Raw genomic sequence first — 14,927 nt, 5'->3', positions numbered from 1 at the left:
GAAGAGTAGGGCCGGACTACAGTGCGCCGAGGTCGTCCCCGCTCTGGTTTGGGTAGGCAAAGGAGCGGTTATGCCGGCTATTGAAGATCGTGGGTTGTCCCTGGGGTGTCTGGAAGAGGATTAGTGAGGGACAACACTGCAGCTAGTAGATTTTTATTTAGGTTGGGCACAGATTTCCGTTCGCTGGATTTCCGATTATCCGTTCGCTAGGTACCGGGGTGAGTTGGGGTGAGTTGGGGTGTGAATTTCAAGATTATTCCTTGTTTATCCTTGGAAATGTACTTTGTGGCAAATATGTATACAACGAGAGTACTAGTAAATGTACTCTGTACGACATACGGGTAGTCAATTGATCTATTGGACCTAATATTTGGTATACTTCCATGTCGATTGGCGGGTCGGAGGTCGGCCCTGCGCCGACTTCCAAGGTTCGACGCGGATTCCAGGCGATTCCCCCAATCATCTTAGATCGACGCACCCCTGTCGATGGTCAGCCGACATGCGGAGTTTTAAAGACTAAACCAAGTTGGTGAGAGAGCTTGGTTGGGGAAGGGGTCTTATACAATACTTGCTCGTATATCAAGTTTGAAGTATTATGGACTACGGAATCACCGAAATGGGCAATCCAGCAGGTGGACCAAGGCAAGTCCAATCTGAGGACAATAAATGGAGGTGAACCGACTGTCGAATCCACCTGGTGGGGTGATTGCAGCAAAGCTAACGCGGGATGATTGTCACTGACATTGACAATGCCGCACGTGAGGCTCGGAGCCCTTATCACCGGTTGCATCATTGCAAATTTTGATTCAGAGGGAAATGCTGGAAATGCCCGGATGCGGCGATTGGGGAAATAGCTAAAACAAGGACACAATTCAAGGTAATCATATGTAGTATGGAGTGTGTATTAGATAGTATGTAGGATTAATGTCAGGTGTCTACGGTGTACAAGACGGAGTACAGTCAAAAGGATATCCACCTCGGGTTGCCACCGCACCCCAATGTAAACAGAGCTTGACCACGACATCATCACCCCTCCTCATCCTTCTTCCTCCTCCACATACCCCCATTCACATCCAACTGCCCTCCCCTCCCCTCCAAAATGACACCCCCCGCCATTATCGCGCCCTCCATCCTGAGCGCCGACTTCTCCAACCTCGGTCATGACTGCTCCCGTAAGATGGAGCAAGGCGCCGACTGGCTGCACGTCGATATCATGGACGGTCACTTCGTCCCTAACATGACCATCGGATGCCCCGTCGTGTCTCAGATCCGTGGCTGCGTCGACCGACCCCTTGAACCCTGCGCTCGCGGCACCTTTGACTGCCACATGATGATCATGGAGGTGAGTAGCTCCAGGAGTTCAGCAGGTCAGCCCCGCTATCAGTAGCTCTCCATGCTAACCACCATCAATTCAACAGCCTCACAAATGGGTCCACGAGTTTAAAAAGGCCGGCTGTGACCTCTACTGCTTCCACTACGAAGCCGCCGTCTCCTCCGTCGCCGCGACCGATCCCACCGACAAAACCACCACCGCCCGCACCTCTCCACGCGAATTGATCAAATACATCCACGAGGAGGGCATGCAAGCCGGTGTCGCCATCAAGCCCGATACCCCGGTTGATGTGCTCTGGGATATCCTCGACAGCCCCGACCTGAATGAGCGACCAGACGTGAGTTACTCCTTCTCCCCACTTCCCCAATGATATTATCCTCCGCAGCTCCCGCTAACATTCTTCCGAATTCCAGATGGTCCTCGTCATGACCGTCCACCCCGGTTTCGGCGGCCAGAAATTCATGGCCTCGGAATTGCCCAAGGTCTCCGCTTTGCGCGCCCGGTATCCCGATCTCAACATTGAAGTCGACGGTGGTTTGGGCCTGGGAACGATCGATCAGGCCGCTGAGGCTGGCGCGAATGTTATCGTGGCGGGCTCTGCGATCTTCGGTGCTGCTGACCCGGCCGATGTCATTGCTAAATTGCGCGATGCTGTGCAAAAACGCCGGGGGATTGAGGCATAGATCTGCGCTCTGATTGAGCTCTGTTTCTATCCTATTCTACTTTGCGATTTGATTTGCCTGGAGGCTCTTTTCCATGCAGTAGTCCCCGAATTGACGCGGGGTTGCGCATTGCATGCTCATAAACATTTACGCAAAAGGGGTTTGGGTGTTTTGATTTGCGATATTGGTCGCGGTTGGGTTTGATCTTTCTATTTGGCTCGGTCTTTTTTCCCATTATTTTATCTACTTTTACTGTGCTGAACTGGGATCTATGTGATTGTAATCATGAGCTACGAAGGGTAATGCAATACAACGCAATGCAATGGAATGGTTGACTAGATCCTACAATTGACACGGGGTTGAGCGATCGCCAGGACTCTCAAATTGGTATCTCACTAATGGTAGGCAAATGGTACATTGCCTCATGTACAGTTTCATCAGTCGTTAACGGCGCCGTCCTACTCCTTGCTAGCAGACACAGCCTCGGTCTTGGACTCTTCCTCTGCAGCGTCCTTGTCCTCCTTCTTATCCTCCTTGAGGTCGTCTTTCTTGTCATCTTCCTTTTCCTCATCTTGTGCCTTCTCCTTTTCCTCTGCCTTTTCTGCATTCTTCTCTACCTCGCCCGTCTCCTTAGACTCCCCACCCTCAACCTCAGTAGACTTCTCATCTTCAACACCCTCCTTCTCCTCAACCTCAACAACCGGATCCTCCGAAAACTGCTTCAGGGCCGCCTCCTTTCGCAAAGCCTCCACATCACCAGGCCGGTGATCCCCCGAGATAGATTGCCGAATCTCCTTGACAACCTTATCCTGCTCCCGCTCATCGTTAGCAGAAATAATCGAGCCCCGATGATGCTGCACAAGTCCCAACATCTCCGCATTCGCAACGTGGAAGTTCGCCGACGACATCGCCGCATCCTCGGGAACCACCATCGTGGGCCTCTTGACACTCTTGGGCGAGTCGGGCGCGGTATCAGGGAGTTCTGGCGCGACGGAGCCTCGGTGAGCTTTGACTGTGGGTGACGTAGATGTTGGTTCTTCGGTGTTGGGTATTTTCTTCTCATCGGCCTTAGTCTTCGCCTGCGAGGCAGCTTCCTGGCTAGCTTGGCGGAGAGCTAGGACGACCATCTCGTCCTTCTTCTCTTCCTTTGCGGGCGGGCTTTGGATCTTGATGGTGGAGGGTTTCGGGGTTTTAGGCTCAGGTTCGGTCTTGGTTTCGGGTGCGGGAGCTGGGTTGCTTGTTGCGGGCATACCGCCCATATCCTGAACGCTGTTTACCACCATGCGCAGTTCGCCGAACTCGTTCCATTCTTCGATTTCTTCTAGGTCCTGAGGAAGGGTTAGTGTGTGTCAAATTTATGTGTGGTGTTGCAGTATCCAAAATTTGAAGATGAGGGGCGGAGAAGGAAATGTGGTGGAGAGGAGAGAGGGGCATGCAGGGATCCAGGGGGGGTGGGATTGGAGGACGCGAGGGGTAGCATACTCCGACAATATCTCCATATTTAACTAGCCCCGGAAGTTTCTTGCCCTTGGAGCGACGACCCCAGAGTTTGCGGGCGGCTTCGTCTGTTGCGACATCAATGGCTTGAAAGGGGAGTTTGTTGGCCTTGAGGATGGTCTCCACGCGGGCAGTCGCGGTGACGATGTGCGAGGAGCCCGCGGTCAAGGAGGTGTAAAGGTAAAGGGTTGAGTCGGACATGTTGAAAGGTGGAGGTAGATGTAGAGGTAGAGGTCGAACTGGAGAACGAGTTGGAGAGAGACTCAGTGCTCCACAGGATAAATGAACACTCGTAGAATCACAATTGCATGGAGGAAGAAGAGAAACGGCTTCACCGTCTTGAAACCGTTCGGACCCTATGACGTGGCTGGTCACGTGTTTACTTAGTTGCTTCAACTTTCTTTGGTTTGTCTTTGCTTCCACCTACGCAATAGTTCCCTGCACTCAAAGACACGTAGTCAAGCTCCATTTAAGCATCTTACCTCCATGGTTCAAAGAAATTACCCTATTATGCTACACTGGGAAATGCCACAGCGTGGCGATTTTTACGTCAGCCCGTCCCGATGACCCTGGATCGCCCTATTGTTGACATTACTCTGGTTGGATGGGACTACAACCCAAACTAGATACTTTGAAGAGTGACGACAAGGAGGATTTCTTGCATAGGCTTGTTTCCTCGATGTGATTGCAGACAATTATTCTTGAAGAATTGCTTAAGTACTCAACGGCCAAGCTATAGTTATCTATAGACCACTGCGATTGTCCCGCTCCACTATAGTAGGGTTTATTAGAATGCCATGACACTAAGCAATCTTTACATTGCGGCTCTTAACACTCTCCTCTCGGGCAATGCTAACCAATACAACGAACAGGTTGGGGCTTCTAATTGTCCAAGAACACAACCTCTTGAAGGCAAATATGGGACTGCTCCGCGACTTTTCCGATCTACCTACTCAACCGGATTACCTCTTCTGTTCCGTCCTTCCAGATGACTTCAATATTGTTTTGAGCCGACCGCCAAAAGCTCAACGTAATGGTCTTTCCTAAACTACCAACATGCTTTAAAATTCATACAATAAGACTGCATAGACTGTTGGGGTCCATGTACCAGTTTTGTCGCAGGGAAATTAACGGCAATCCCGTACGAAGGTGGCGGGCTACTAGTACAGCTAATACTATGGTCCCTTGGTTCGAGCTCCCGAGCTACATGGACAAGAATAGGCCTAGCTCTCTCTAAAAGAAACCCCATCGTCTCAAAATTCTAACCCGCTCCCGATCTAGCTTCTCTGAACTTTCGGTGAGAGAGTACGTTTGAGCCTCAGAGATAAATACTATCAACACTTTGATGATTTCTTCGATAATCTGGCCCCCAGGCCCTCTTCTTGCAGCGTAACACGCGATATATGGTCCAAATGGCTCATTCTCATCTATGTACCCACCGCTCTGAGTAGCGACCTTTTGAGCAGCAACCTCTCACTTGCAGACGTGTTATTCCGGGCCAGTTCGTCTCTTTTGATATCATGATGTCTTGGCTCCATCTCGGCAGCTCCAGTCAGAACTGCACTGCTAGTGATCGGCCTCAATCCGCTTATTGCGATATATTCGCTAGCTACGATATGAAAGTTGGAAAAGTGCTCATATGATCGCAATGGGGAATTTCTCTGGCGTGGAGTAGAGACTGATTGTTTACCATGGGCTTGAACACACATTCAATTCTTACTAGGTAACTATCTATAATACTGATCACCTGGGCATGATGTAAAATATATCCAAGACTCCAGGTCCTTAGACATTGTGTTATCCATTGCCTTAGAAACCTCAACGCGTTGGATAGCTATACTTAAATACTGATGGTAATTCGTTATATTTAGCACTGCGTTCTTCTGATTTGAATCAAATAATGTAGCGACAAAATGTAGCACAAGAAAGAAAAGAAGAAAGCTGGGCGTTTACTATTATTACTTATTAAAACACAAAATTATATAGAAACATTAAACGCGGCTATGCTCGCCCGGAAATAGTACAACGTCGGGACTCTCCAAGGTTAGACCCTCAGACCCTGCAATTGCATTAATTGTATATCCGTGCCCCATTAGAAGCCGCTTCCTCTACATAACTTCGGCGTTTCAAGATGTACCAGCAACAAGGTCAATGAATCACGGCAAATTTCTTGACCGAATCTCCGTTGGATATTGGTTTAAAGGCAGAAAGCATTGAAGCGAGATATTGAAGATTTTGCATGTTTCCAGAGACCCAAGAAGTCCCACGCTATATTCGCGGGATTCTATAGCGCATAAATCAATAAAATGACTGCAACTGAGAAACTCAAATCCCGTTTCCCTGATCTCAACTTTGTGAAGCCACTGCCCGTGGACAAACACCCAAGGTATGAAAAATTCGGCATCAAGTTCAGTCCAAACAAGCGCACCGTGCTTCCCAAAGGTCATCTCAAAGAGGATGGCCGCAAAAAGGTTCTTGCAGATACCCTATTGAATAGCGACACTCCAATCAAACTACGAGATGGAGTCCATGAGTACGCTGATATTTTCCGGCCGGTCACTTCTGATGAGCATCCCGTCCCTGCTGTCATTTGCTGGAGCCCGTATAGAAAGACCAGTATTAGTCTTGATATGATTTGGCATCGCGCAGGAGTCCCCAAGGGTTGGATTTCTGGTTATGAGACATTTGAGGATCTCGATCCTGCAGAATGGACCCGCCGAGGATACGCAATCGTGAATGTTGACGCTCGCGGGGCGCAATTCTCAGAGGGTACATACTTTTTCTGGGGTGATCAAGAGTCCGAGGCGAAAAAATATTTACGACACGATCGACTATTTGTCTAAGCAGCCATGGTGCAACGGGTCTGTCTGTATGGGCGGGAACTCATGCTTTGCCTCTAGGTAGTCTCATCCTGCATTGAAGGCACTTGCTCCTTGGGAGGGTTTTACAGATATCTATCGACAATTGTACCTCCGTGGTGAATTTTCAATGAACAATGTCTTTGCTGCGCAATACCAAGGGGGGGTAGCTGGAGGAGAGGGCGTTGAGGATGTTGCGCAAATGGTGAAGACACATCCCTTGTTCGACGATTATTGGACTCAGAAATATGACGAAGTCTTGAATATCGATGTCCCAATCTATGTATTGGGATCTTTTGGTAATTCGTTCCATGTTTACGGGTCATTTGATACATTTCGACGCGCGAAATCTACCCACAAGTGGATGCGAGTTCACGCTCGTTTTGAGTGGTATGAAATGTACGAGCCCAAACCCATCGACGATTTGCAGCGATTCTACGATCGGTATGCCAAGGGGATCATGAATGGCTGGGAAACAGATACACCATCACTGCGCCTATCCCTTCATGGTTTTGGAACAGTGCCAAATATTGCTGAAAGATCGGAAATCGGGTTCCCACTGCAACGCCAGCAGTTGAGGAAATATTATCTAGATGCCAGTGTTAAGAGATTGACGTCGCTTCTTCCGCCCGATGAGGCTGTTGCGTCTTACGATAGTCAAGACTTGAATGCGTCTTCAGTATGTTTATCCCGTAGCTGATATCTACTTGCGTCTGTCAGCTAACAACGGAACTCAAAGGACTTCACTATTAATTTCGATGAATACCCCGAGATTGCCGGGTATACAAAAGTGCGGCAATAGATGTCGTGCGAGGAAAGAGACGATATGGACGTTGTCGTCCAACTATGGAAGATTGACAGCTCTGGAAAACCTTTAAAAGAAATTCATTTCCCATGTCCTGCACCGGAAAGTGAGGCACCGGAAGGCGAAACCGTGAAGCTCTATAGACCTCAGGGGCATCTTCGGGCCTCTTCCATAATATCTCGTGATGCGTCACGGACCAGTGCTGATGGGCAAGAAGTTTTCTATAGACATGAACAGGAGGAAACGGTTCCACGGGGGAGTATCGTTCCCCTGGAAATCACACTTTGGCCGATGGGTATGGCTTTCGCACCTGGCGAAGGGATCAAACTCTCTGTTGCAGGGCATTTCTTAAGCGCACCCGCTACGCCAGCGATTCAGCTGGAAAAGCTTGATAATGAAAACTTGGGGCACCATCAAGTTCACACTGGTGGAAAACATGATTCCTGCCCTACACTTCCTGTAATTGCAGAAAATCGAACTTGAAGCAACAAGCTAAAATGATTCTACATTCAATATTCAATGAAAAAAGGTCTACGATCCTGAAGAATCATGTACACTGGATATGTTAGTCTCTACGAAGACTATACGCAAAGTAAGATCTAGAACAAGCAGGTAAAGGGGAAAAGAAAACAATAACGAAAGGCAAAGGCAAAGCGCTAGTCGTACGCGCTAGCGACAACCTACGCGGCAAAGCCCACGCGATCAAGTCGCCTGGCCTTCAACCGATGACCATGCAGGAGTAGCAGGCTTGGAAATCCGCCCAAGAGGCCAAGTACAACGACCAGGTCCCCCCGAAATTAAAGCCGAGCCAGGCCTAGTTCCAAGGGCTCCTATTGCAACGCGATATGCGTCTATGGCCCAGTCGGAATTTTGGTACATGGACCCGTGATATGACGGGCTGCACCTCGATAAAGAGGGGGCTCGCTCACTGGCCTTCGACTTACTTTCACCTGGGTTGGGCTTGAATTGCCTGGTCTCAGCTTGACCAACTTGCAGATAATAATAGACAGTGTTCGAGGTTGATTGAGGCCTTGCGGAGGGGGAAATTCAATGCGCGTCACAAGCAAGAGGCGAGGGTTAGGCTGTCGCGGCCTGATTATTGCCGGTCGTGCGTGCGTTTGTGCGTATGGGATGGAGGGTTGGGTTGGGTATATCATGTTCTGATATAGTATGCTGAGACTTAGCGAGTGCGAGATGGCGTGGTAGTGATGGTATAGTTAGCAGCAAACCACCGCAGCGTGGCTTCCAGACTAGCCTAGACTCAACAGTTGGGTCGAGAGACACTAAGAAAAGAACCTTGAAGAATTGAATTTACCCGACTGTCATCAAGGTGCTCCGTCCGCCGTACGCTGTAGAGCTTGCCTATACTTAGCCTCGAGAGCCAAGAGGCTGACAAACACCCCATGCTCAGATGAGCGTGCCATCTCGCTGCAGCGTATACTAAGACAACTGGCTGGAAAGGCATACCACCATGCCACCAATAGTAACCTCACTAGGTATTCCACCTTCACTGAATGGATACATCGTGTCTCTTCGGCGCTCAATGACGAAATCAGCCGTGTCCAGCCTTCACTCGGAGAGGTCAAAACAGTATGAATGTCCGATGCGAAGTGTCAAGCTGAAACTCTCTCCCCCATAAGCTGTACTGATCACCGTTGCGAGGGATCGAGCTTTCTCGCTGACTCCTCGGGATGAGCAAAAGCGCACGAGAGCTCCCCGAACATGACACATCAAAATTGACAGATAACAGTCACCCTTATTCGGTCCTGACTTTGCTTACTGCTCCACTTCTGGAGGATCGACGTGATCACTGTGGTTGGGTTGAAACCGCGTCGATCCGTCGCGAGGCTTTTCGCACTTCCGCCGCCTATGAGGAGCCGCTTTGGCAGCCTGGGTGAAACGCAGCGGCAATCGCGTTCTCCAAAAAGTTTCCTTGGAAAGTTGCGACATGGACCCAACTTCGAAATGAAAGAAAGGATTCCGCAGTGGATGTGCTCATGGTGACCACGATGGAGTCGCCGTCATCATGGAGACTGAAGACGATGTGTTCGTCGCTCCATTGGACTGTCACTAGTGTGCGATCGGCCGGGCCTCAACCCCCTGAGATTGAGACCGGCGGGACTCTTGGTCACAGAGGTAGTGGTTAGCGTTTCACACTAACTAGTTAACTAGTTAACTATTGTACTCAAGTGGGCTCTGGTTAAGTCACACAGATAGAGACCATCGATTATACCGATCCGCACGCGCAGTTTCCGTGTTGCATGTATGTAATGTTGGCTATGTAGCTATGTATCTAAGGCGGACAGTCGTACCTCGTGCAGACCCGTCCCGCGGTGCTGGAGACATTTCCCATAGCCACGGACAACGGTTCTTTGCCCGGGCAGTTGGGCGCAGGGCACCCTCGTCACCTGCAGGGCCCGACTGATGGACCAGCTGCAGGACGACGTGGCAGTCGAAGAGACGGTGGGAACACTGGGGGGGGGATGTGCTCCACGAGATGGTGGATGTAAACTCCGTCAGCCCCATCGGCCACTCCAGGAAGCCACCGACAGCCATGGACAGCCATGGACAGCCAAAGCAAATTTCTCAGTATCAGGGGAGGGATGGGATACTCGACATGGGGGGCAAGGCCATAACTATGGTAGGCGATGGAGTGCTCCCGCAGTAGGCGCTTCGGGGGCTGCATTGTCGGAGTCTCAACGCCGCAGCTCAGGGGCTTCTGTCATTCGTCTGCGCCCCCCCCCGACCCCCAAACACACCAGCCGGGTTGTCCTCGGGGCGATCCGGTTCGCTGCCTCACTTTGACTGTTTTGTTCCCGTCACCGCCCGTCGCTGCAGCTTCACATCGACCAACCAGTCGCGCAGGATGCAACCAGAATCAGGGAATAGTCAGCGAACGGTCCTGTCACCCCCCAGTGCCGGTTATGGTTACAGAGTACGGAGTGCAGAGTACACCATCCATCAGGACCGGACAAAATGCAGAATGAGCCACTTGGGAGATGGAGCCACTGGTCTCTCGTGATGGTCAGATCGTATTGGTAGGCCGCGCCCCCGGGGTCCAGACCTCTGGCCCACTCGAGGATTGACGTCCCCCCATGCCGTCTTGGTCTTCGAGAGAAACCCTTCTTCGTATAGTAGTGTGGAGATCCTAAGAACGTCCTTAGGGGCCCGGTGCTTGGGGGATTTGCTCCCGGGACTTTTGCATCAATCCTTCCCATCTTCTGCTTCTTCTTCTTTTTTTTCTTCCCTTCCCATATGCTGCCCAATCTGGCCCTTCTATATGTGCTGTGATGTGAGATCCATGATCCATCTCTTTTAACCCGCGCTCCGCCTCCATCGTCCCCCGTTCATCTTATCGACCCGCCGATCTATCGTCGCATATCTCGATAAGATCGGTTTCAAGACCATCTCCTAGGTTTGTCCCAGCTGTCCAGTGCAGAGCGCAAAAGCTCGCGGGCCGTTCTCATGCACTAACCATGCATATAGATACTACCTTTACCCTGGTTCCAACCCCGTCCTTTGCATTACTGATAAACAGTCCCCCGAACGATCAGAGGCCCCTCCAATCCTCGCGACATGGCTCTCCAGGCCGACGAGGAACTATTCAAGAGTGCCATCTCTGGGTATCGCGATGCATTTTTGGTTCGACACTCCCACCTTCCGGAATCCGAGCGCAATAGGCTCTGGAGCCAGCAACTCAGCCAGTTCATCCCCGTCGACCGCGAAGATGCTGCGCCTGGGAAACCTGGGAAACCCGGCAAACGGACTCGACAGGATGCCACTCCGCGGACCCTCCCTGGTTCTGGTCCTCCAGAGGCCAAACGGCGAGCCACCGTATGTGTGACCTAGGTCTCTTGCTCCTCCTCTTCCTACTCCTCCACTATCCCGCCCTCTCCTGCACTTCATATTCCCCCCCCCATCGCCAGCCCAGGATTGACAATTGGCAGAGCCCGGATCTCCCGGTGACCCACGAGCTGCGGCGCGCCCTTTCACAATCATCCCCCCCGGGATGCGCCCCGAGAGGGTGCGCCGCTCTCGGGCCCAGGCCAAGGCTCCTCTTATCGACACACGCCCATGGTGCGCTCGCAGAGCCAGCAGATCCCTGTCTCCTACCGGCACCCGCCGGCTGGGGTGACTATGGGCAAGCGACAATCCTTCGGGCCGGGCCAAATGAAACGTCTCGATCATGTCGATGAATATTCGCCATCTGAATATGCAAAGCACTTGGATAACCCCGACAACCAGCCCCAGCCCTACAGATCCGCTCTGTCTCTGGGGCTGGCGACTGGATCGACTGGACCGACTCCATCTCCGGCAGCCGCAGCAGCAGCAGCGACATCTGGTGTATACCATTCTGGACAGGCATCCCCCACGGCTGATCCGTCTTCGACGGCCGTTGAAATGACTCGGAGCGGAACCACCGATACCATTATCGACAGCTTTGACATGTTTCGGTTCAACTCGACAGGACCGCGCGCGGATCTGGACCAGACGTACTCCATCCCGCCGGAGTGGGTGCCCACGGCCACCTCTGGTATCTCGTATCAAGACTCTTTTCCTTCATCCCTCTATCCTGACTTAGATCCTACCACCTCATACCCATTCTCCTACCCCAATTCCACCCTTTTCTCCACCTCTGCGCCCACCACTACCTTTCGGCCACCAGTGCCACCCACATTTGTCACCGAAGCGGCGGAGATGAGACCCTCGTTATCAAGCTCGAGCTCCGACTCGGACGAAATCATGCCACCTTCGCGCGCGATCCGCCGAACCCAAGAACAAGTCGCGCATGCAGCACGACCCATCGCCCCCAAGCGAGACTCACACGACAGTATCAACAGCCAACCAGAACATAGAGACAGCAACACGCACAGAATGCTCCGCATATCCTCCACCGACGGCACAGCCAAAGAAGTCGCCGCCATCCCGAAGGCCTCAGTGCAACGCCCACCCCGCATAAAGACATACTGCCACATCTGCAACGACCAACCAGAAGGCTTCCACGGTGAGCACGAACTACGCCGCCATATCGACCGCGTCCACGCGCCCGTCCGTAAGGTCTGGGTCTGTGTAGATATCTCGCCTGACGGGAATTTCCTCGCGAACTGCAAAGCCTGCCGCAACGGTAAACGATACGGCGCAAACTATAACGCCGCAGCGCATCTGCGCCGCACGCATTTCAACCCATGCCAGCGTGGCCGTGGCGGTCGTGGCAAAGATAGCGAGAAACGCGGTGGTAAGGGCGGTGGAAATCATCCGCCGATGGACGTGCTGAAACACTGGATGGTTGAGGAGGTCGAACGGGCCAATGAGAATACCCCGTGTGATATGCCTCCCGATGGCCCTGCGGAGGATGGAGGATACCCGGCTTCGTTGCCGTTGCCCGATCTCTCTTCTGATGCGACTGCGATGAAACGGGCTGCTGCGGGAGGTATGAGTGCGACTTCGCTGAGCGAGGCGGATATGCATGCGTCGCTGGGCATGGAGTCAACGCTCATGCATGGCTTTGAGGCGTATCCGGTTTCCGCGTCGTTTGACTTGGATGCCACTCTCGATACGCCGTTTTATCTTGACTCGCAGCCTTTGCCGTCTGAGTATGATTCGTATGTCATGTGAGCTGATCGTAGTGCTGTGATTCCATTGACGGATGGATTCGAGTCCCCTTCCCTTCTCCCTTTTTCTTTCTTTTTTTTCCTTTCTTTCTCCGCTTTCCCTTGGTTCTGGTTCGTGTACTCTATTTTCCTGATCATATTATCGGTTGGATGGGATCTGAGAATTGGTTTTTGGTTTAGGATATTGGAAAGGAGTCTGTTATATTTGGTTTGGTCTGGTTGGTCTCCAGGGCTTGGAAGGCCCTCATGTTCTGCAGCGTATTTTGGACATTGATTGGATGGGTCTGGATATGGATGGAGACTTGGGTTTATATTTTAGTTACCATTTCTTTTTTTTTTTTCCGCGTTCCTTTCCAGGTCATTCGGATCTGGCGCGGCGCTCAGCTGCTTCTCACGACAGGAATATTTGGTGAATCTCCCATCTCGAGGTATCGATGTGGCCGGGGGCTGCAAATGAGCTTGTTGAGAGATGCGCGGGCGTACTGACACGATGATGATGAGCCACTAATGATGTATCATGAACACTTAATGACATTTCTAATTTCTTCACGGACAGTTTGCACAGGGTCGTAGTCAGCCAAGAGTCAATTATACTTCAATGAACTGTTCGTCTATCAAGCAACTTTTTACGAAAGTCCCCCACCTCCATCATCTTGAATGATACCTTTCGAATTACTGTCGATATCTCTCGCACGGTTGCATTTATTTTATCGATGGACGAAACTCTATAAAGATTGGACAGATCTTAAAACCCCGCCTAGTAAATAAACCAGGATCGTTGAAATACAGTTCTAGGCGAGGTAAGCGCCGGATATTACTAGTATTACTGAAGGATAAAGAGAGAAATCAAATGGACCTATACAAATCAATATCGCCCTCGATGATTTCCATCCTCACCAACCCATCCCGCAAGGATCTACCTGATCCAAAGATCCTTCCACAAACAAAGCCAGCCAGCCCACCATTTCCAGACGCAAATCATTTTAGCCGGAGCTCCATATTCCCCGCGGCCTGTCCAGCACGACGCTTCCTGCGCCTCCGGATACAAAGCCACACCCCACAAGCCAAAATAGCCACCCCAATAAGCGGGACGCCGATTGCCGCGAAATACAGCAACGAGCTCCATCCCGAGACGCGGATGAGTGGCCGTAGTGAAAACCCCCCTCGTAACTATTTAATATCCTATTTCTTTGTGTTCCAGGCATTGCTTGTTCTCATTATTTGCCCCTAATCCTTAGTCGCTCCCCGCATTGGCCCCCGTCCCGTTAGGACTAAAGCACGGAGGGGATGCCGAGTACTTAGTGTTGTTCTTGTCTCACTAACCACGAGAAACAGGCTGTAAGCGATGGGTAGTCTGCTCGTCCTGGGATAGTTGCTGTCTAGTCGTTGTGAAGTTATATTGGCTTGGGGTTAGTGCCAGTTAGGACAAACAGAACAGACCGACAGGCCGCCAAGAAACATCGACTCAACCAAGCATATGTGAGGCACTGAATTTACCCGAATTGCCGGACTTCTGACGCTGCGATGGCTCGAGTATCGGTGGTGAAGAATACTAGGGATAGATCTTCTGGTCTAGCCGTCCCAGCTAGATGAGCTGATTCAGTTTTCTTCTGCTGTATTTTTGTGATTTTTTCCTGATCCTGAGGGCTTATCTGCTTGATATTTTCAGGAATTTGTTGAGTGGTACCCTCTCGTGGCTTCTATCCATCTGGTCGAAGGGACTCATCTAGATAGAAGCATTTTGAGTAGTGATGTTGAGGATGTGTATTACCACACGGACATTTCTTCTGATAGGTCTTCCTATAGGCTTAGCTTCAGGTTTATCATTTAGTGAAGCTAGAGCTATCTTTGGTTGCTTCCGTCCCCCAGAGATTGTGAGGTCCCCATGGCGGCTCCGGTAGCTAGCTATAACTGTGTGAAATGTGACGGTTTTCTCTTGGTCTGTAAGCTTTTCATGCCAGGCTGTACACTAAGTATCATCCACTGATTGTATAGCGTCAAGAAACTCTAGTATTGCGAAATGATCTTTATTAGAGCAATCAGGTATTCCTGCAATTTTACGTTCTTCGAACAGACTAACCCACTGTGTTAACCAGTGATCGGTGTCTCCTAGAGGCTTTTGCCTGATTATATCTCTCTAAGCTCGACGAAGTTGTTGTT

The 14,927-nt window shown here is 51.0% G+C and overlaps 5 protein-coding genes across 5 annotated transcripts; 4 read left to right on the top strand and 1 right to left on the bottom strand.

The window, feature by feature from the left end:
- Positions 1-1,099: 1,099 nt before the first annotated feature.
- On the top strand, positions 1,100-2,016 carry N7481_000105 (ribulose-phosphate 3-epimerase RPE1; the record flags this gene model as incomplete). The annotated part of the gene is made up of 3 exons (XM_057259324.1): positions 1,100-1,342; positions 1,419-1,670; positions 1,747-2,016. The coding sequence occupies 3 exons, from the start codon at positions 1,100-1,102 to the stop codon at positions 2,014-2,016; spliced, it is 765 nt and encodes a 254-aa protein (XP_057127156.1).
- A 437-nt stretch (positions 2,017-2,453) lies between these two features.
- N7481_000104 (uncharacterized protein) lies at positions 2,454-3,693 on the bottom strand (the record flags this gene model as incomplete). The annotated part of the gene is made up of 2 exons (XM_057259323.1): positions 2,454-3,323; positions 3,478-3,693. The coding sequence occupies 2 exons, from the start codon at positions 3,691-3,693 to the stop codon at positions 2,454-2,456; spliced, it is 1,086 nt and encodes a 361-aa protein (XP_057127155.1).
- A 2,105-nt stretch (positions 3,694-5,798) lies between these two features.
- On the top strand, positions 5,799-7,152 carry N7481_000103 (uncharacterized protein; the record flags this gene model as incomplete). The annotated part of the gene is made up of 4 exons (XM_057259322.1): positions 5,799-6,261; positions 6,340-6,353; positions 6,397-7,029; positions 7,090-7,152. The coding sequence occupies 4 exons, from the start codon at positions 5,799-5,801 to the stop codon at positions 7,150-7,152; spliced, it is 1,173 nt and encodes a 390-aa protein (XP_057127154.1).
- A 552-nt stretch (positions 7,153-7,704) lies between these two features.
- N7481_000102 (uncharacterized protein) lies at positions 7,705-7,898 on the top strand (the record flags this gene model as incomplete). The annotated part of the gene is given in 2 exon segments (XM_057259321.1): positions 7,705-7,747; positions 7,759-7,898. The coding sequence occupies 2 exon segments, from the start codon at positions 7,705-7,707 to the stop codon at positions 7,896-7,898; spliced, it is 183 nt and encodes a 60-aa protein (XP_057127153.1).
- Positions 7,899-10,731: 2,833 nt separating this feature from the next.
- N7481_000101 (uncharacterized protein) lies at positions 10,732-12,771 on the top strand (the record flags this gene model as incomplete). Its single annotated transcript, XM_057259320.1, has 3 exons — positions 10,732-10,989; positions 11,105-11,179; positions 11,245-12,771. 3 exons carry the CDS (start codon positions 10,732-10,734, stop codon positions 12,769-12,771), a joined length of 1,860 nt encoding a protein of 619 aa, XP_057127152.1.
- Between the last annotated feature and the right edge of the window lie 2,156 nt (positions 12,772-14,927).

The sequence above is a fragment of the Penicillium waksmanii genome (genome assembly GCF_028829765.1).
Source record: "Penicillium waksmanii strain IBT 27052 chromosome Unknown utg000001l:1.0-4852451.0:1.0-4856178.0, whole genome shotgun sequence".
NCBI lineage: Eukaryota > Fungi > Ascomycota > Eurotiomycetes > Eurotiales > Aspergillaceae > Penicillium > Penicillium waksmanii.
This window is presented reverse-complemented; position numbering and strand designations above follow the sequence as displayed.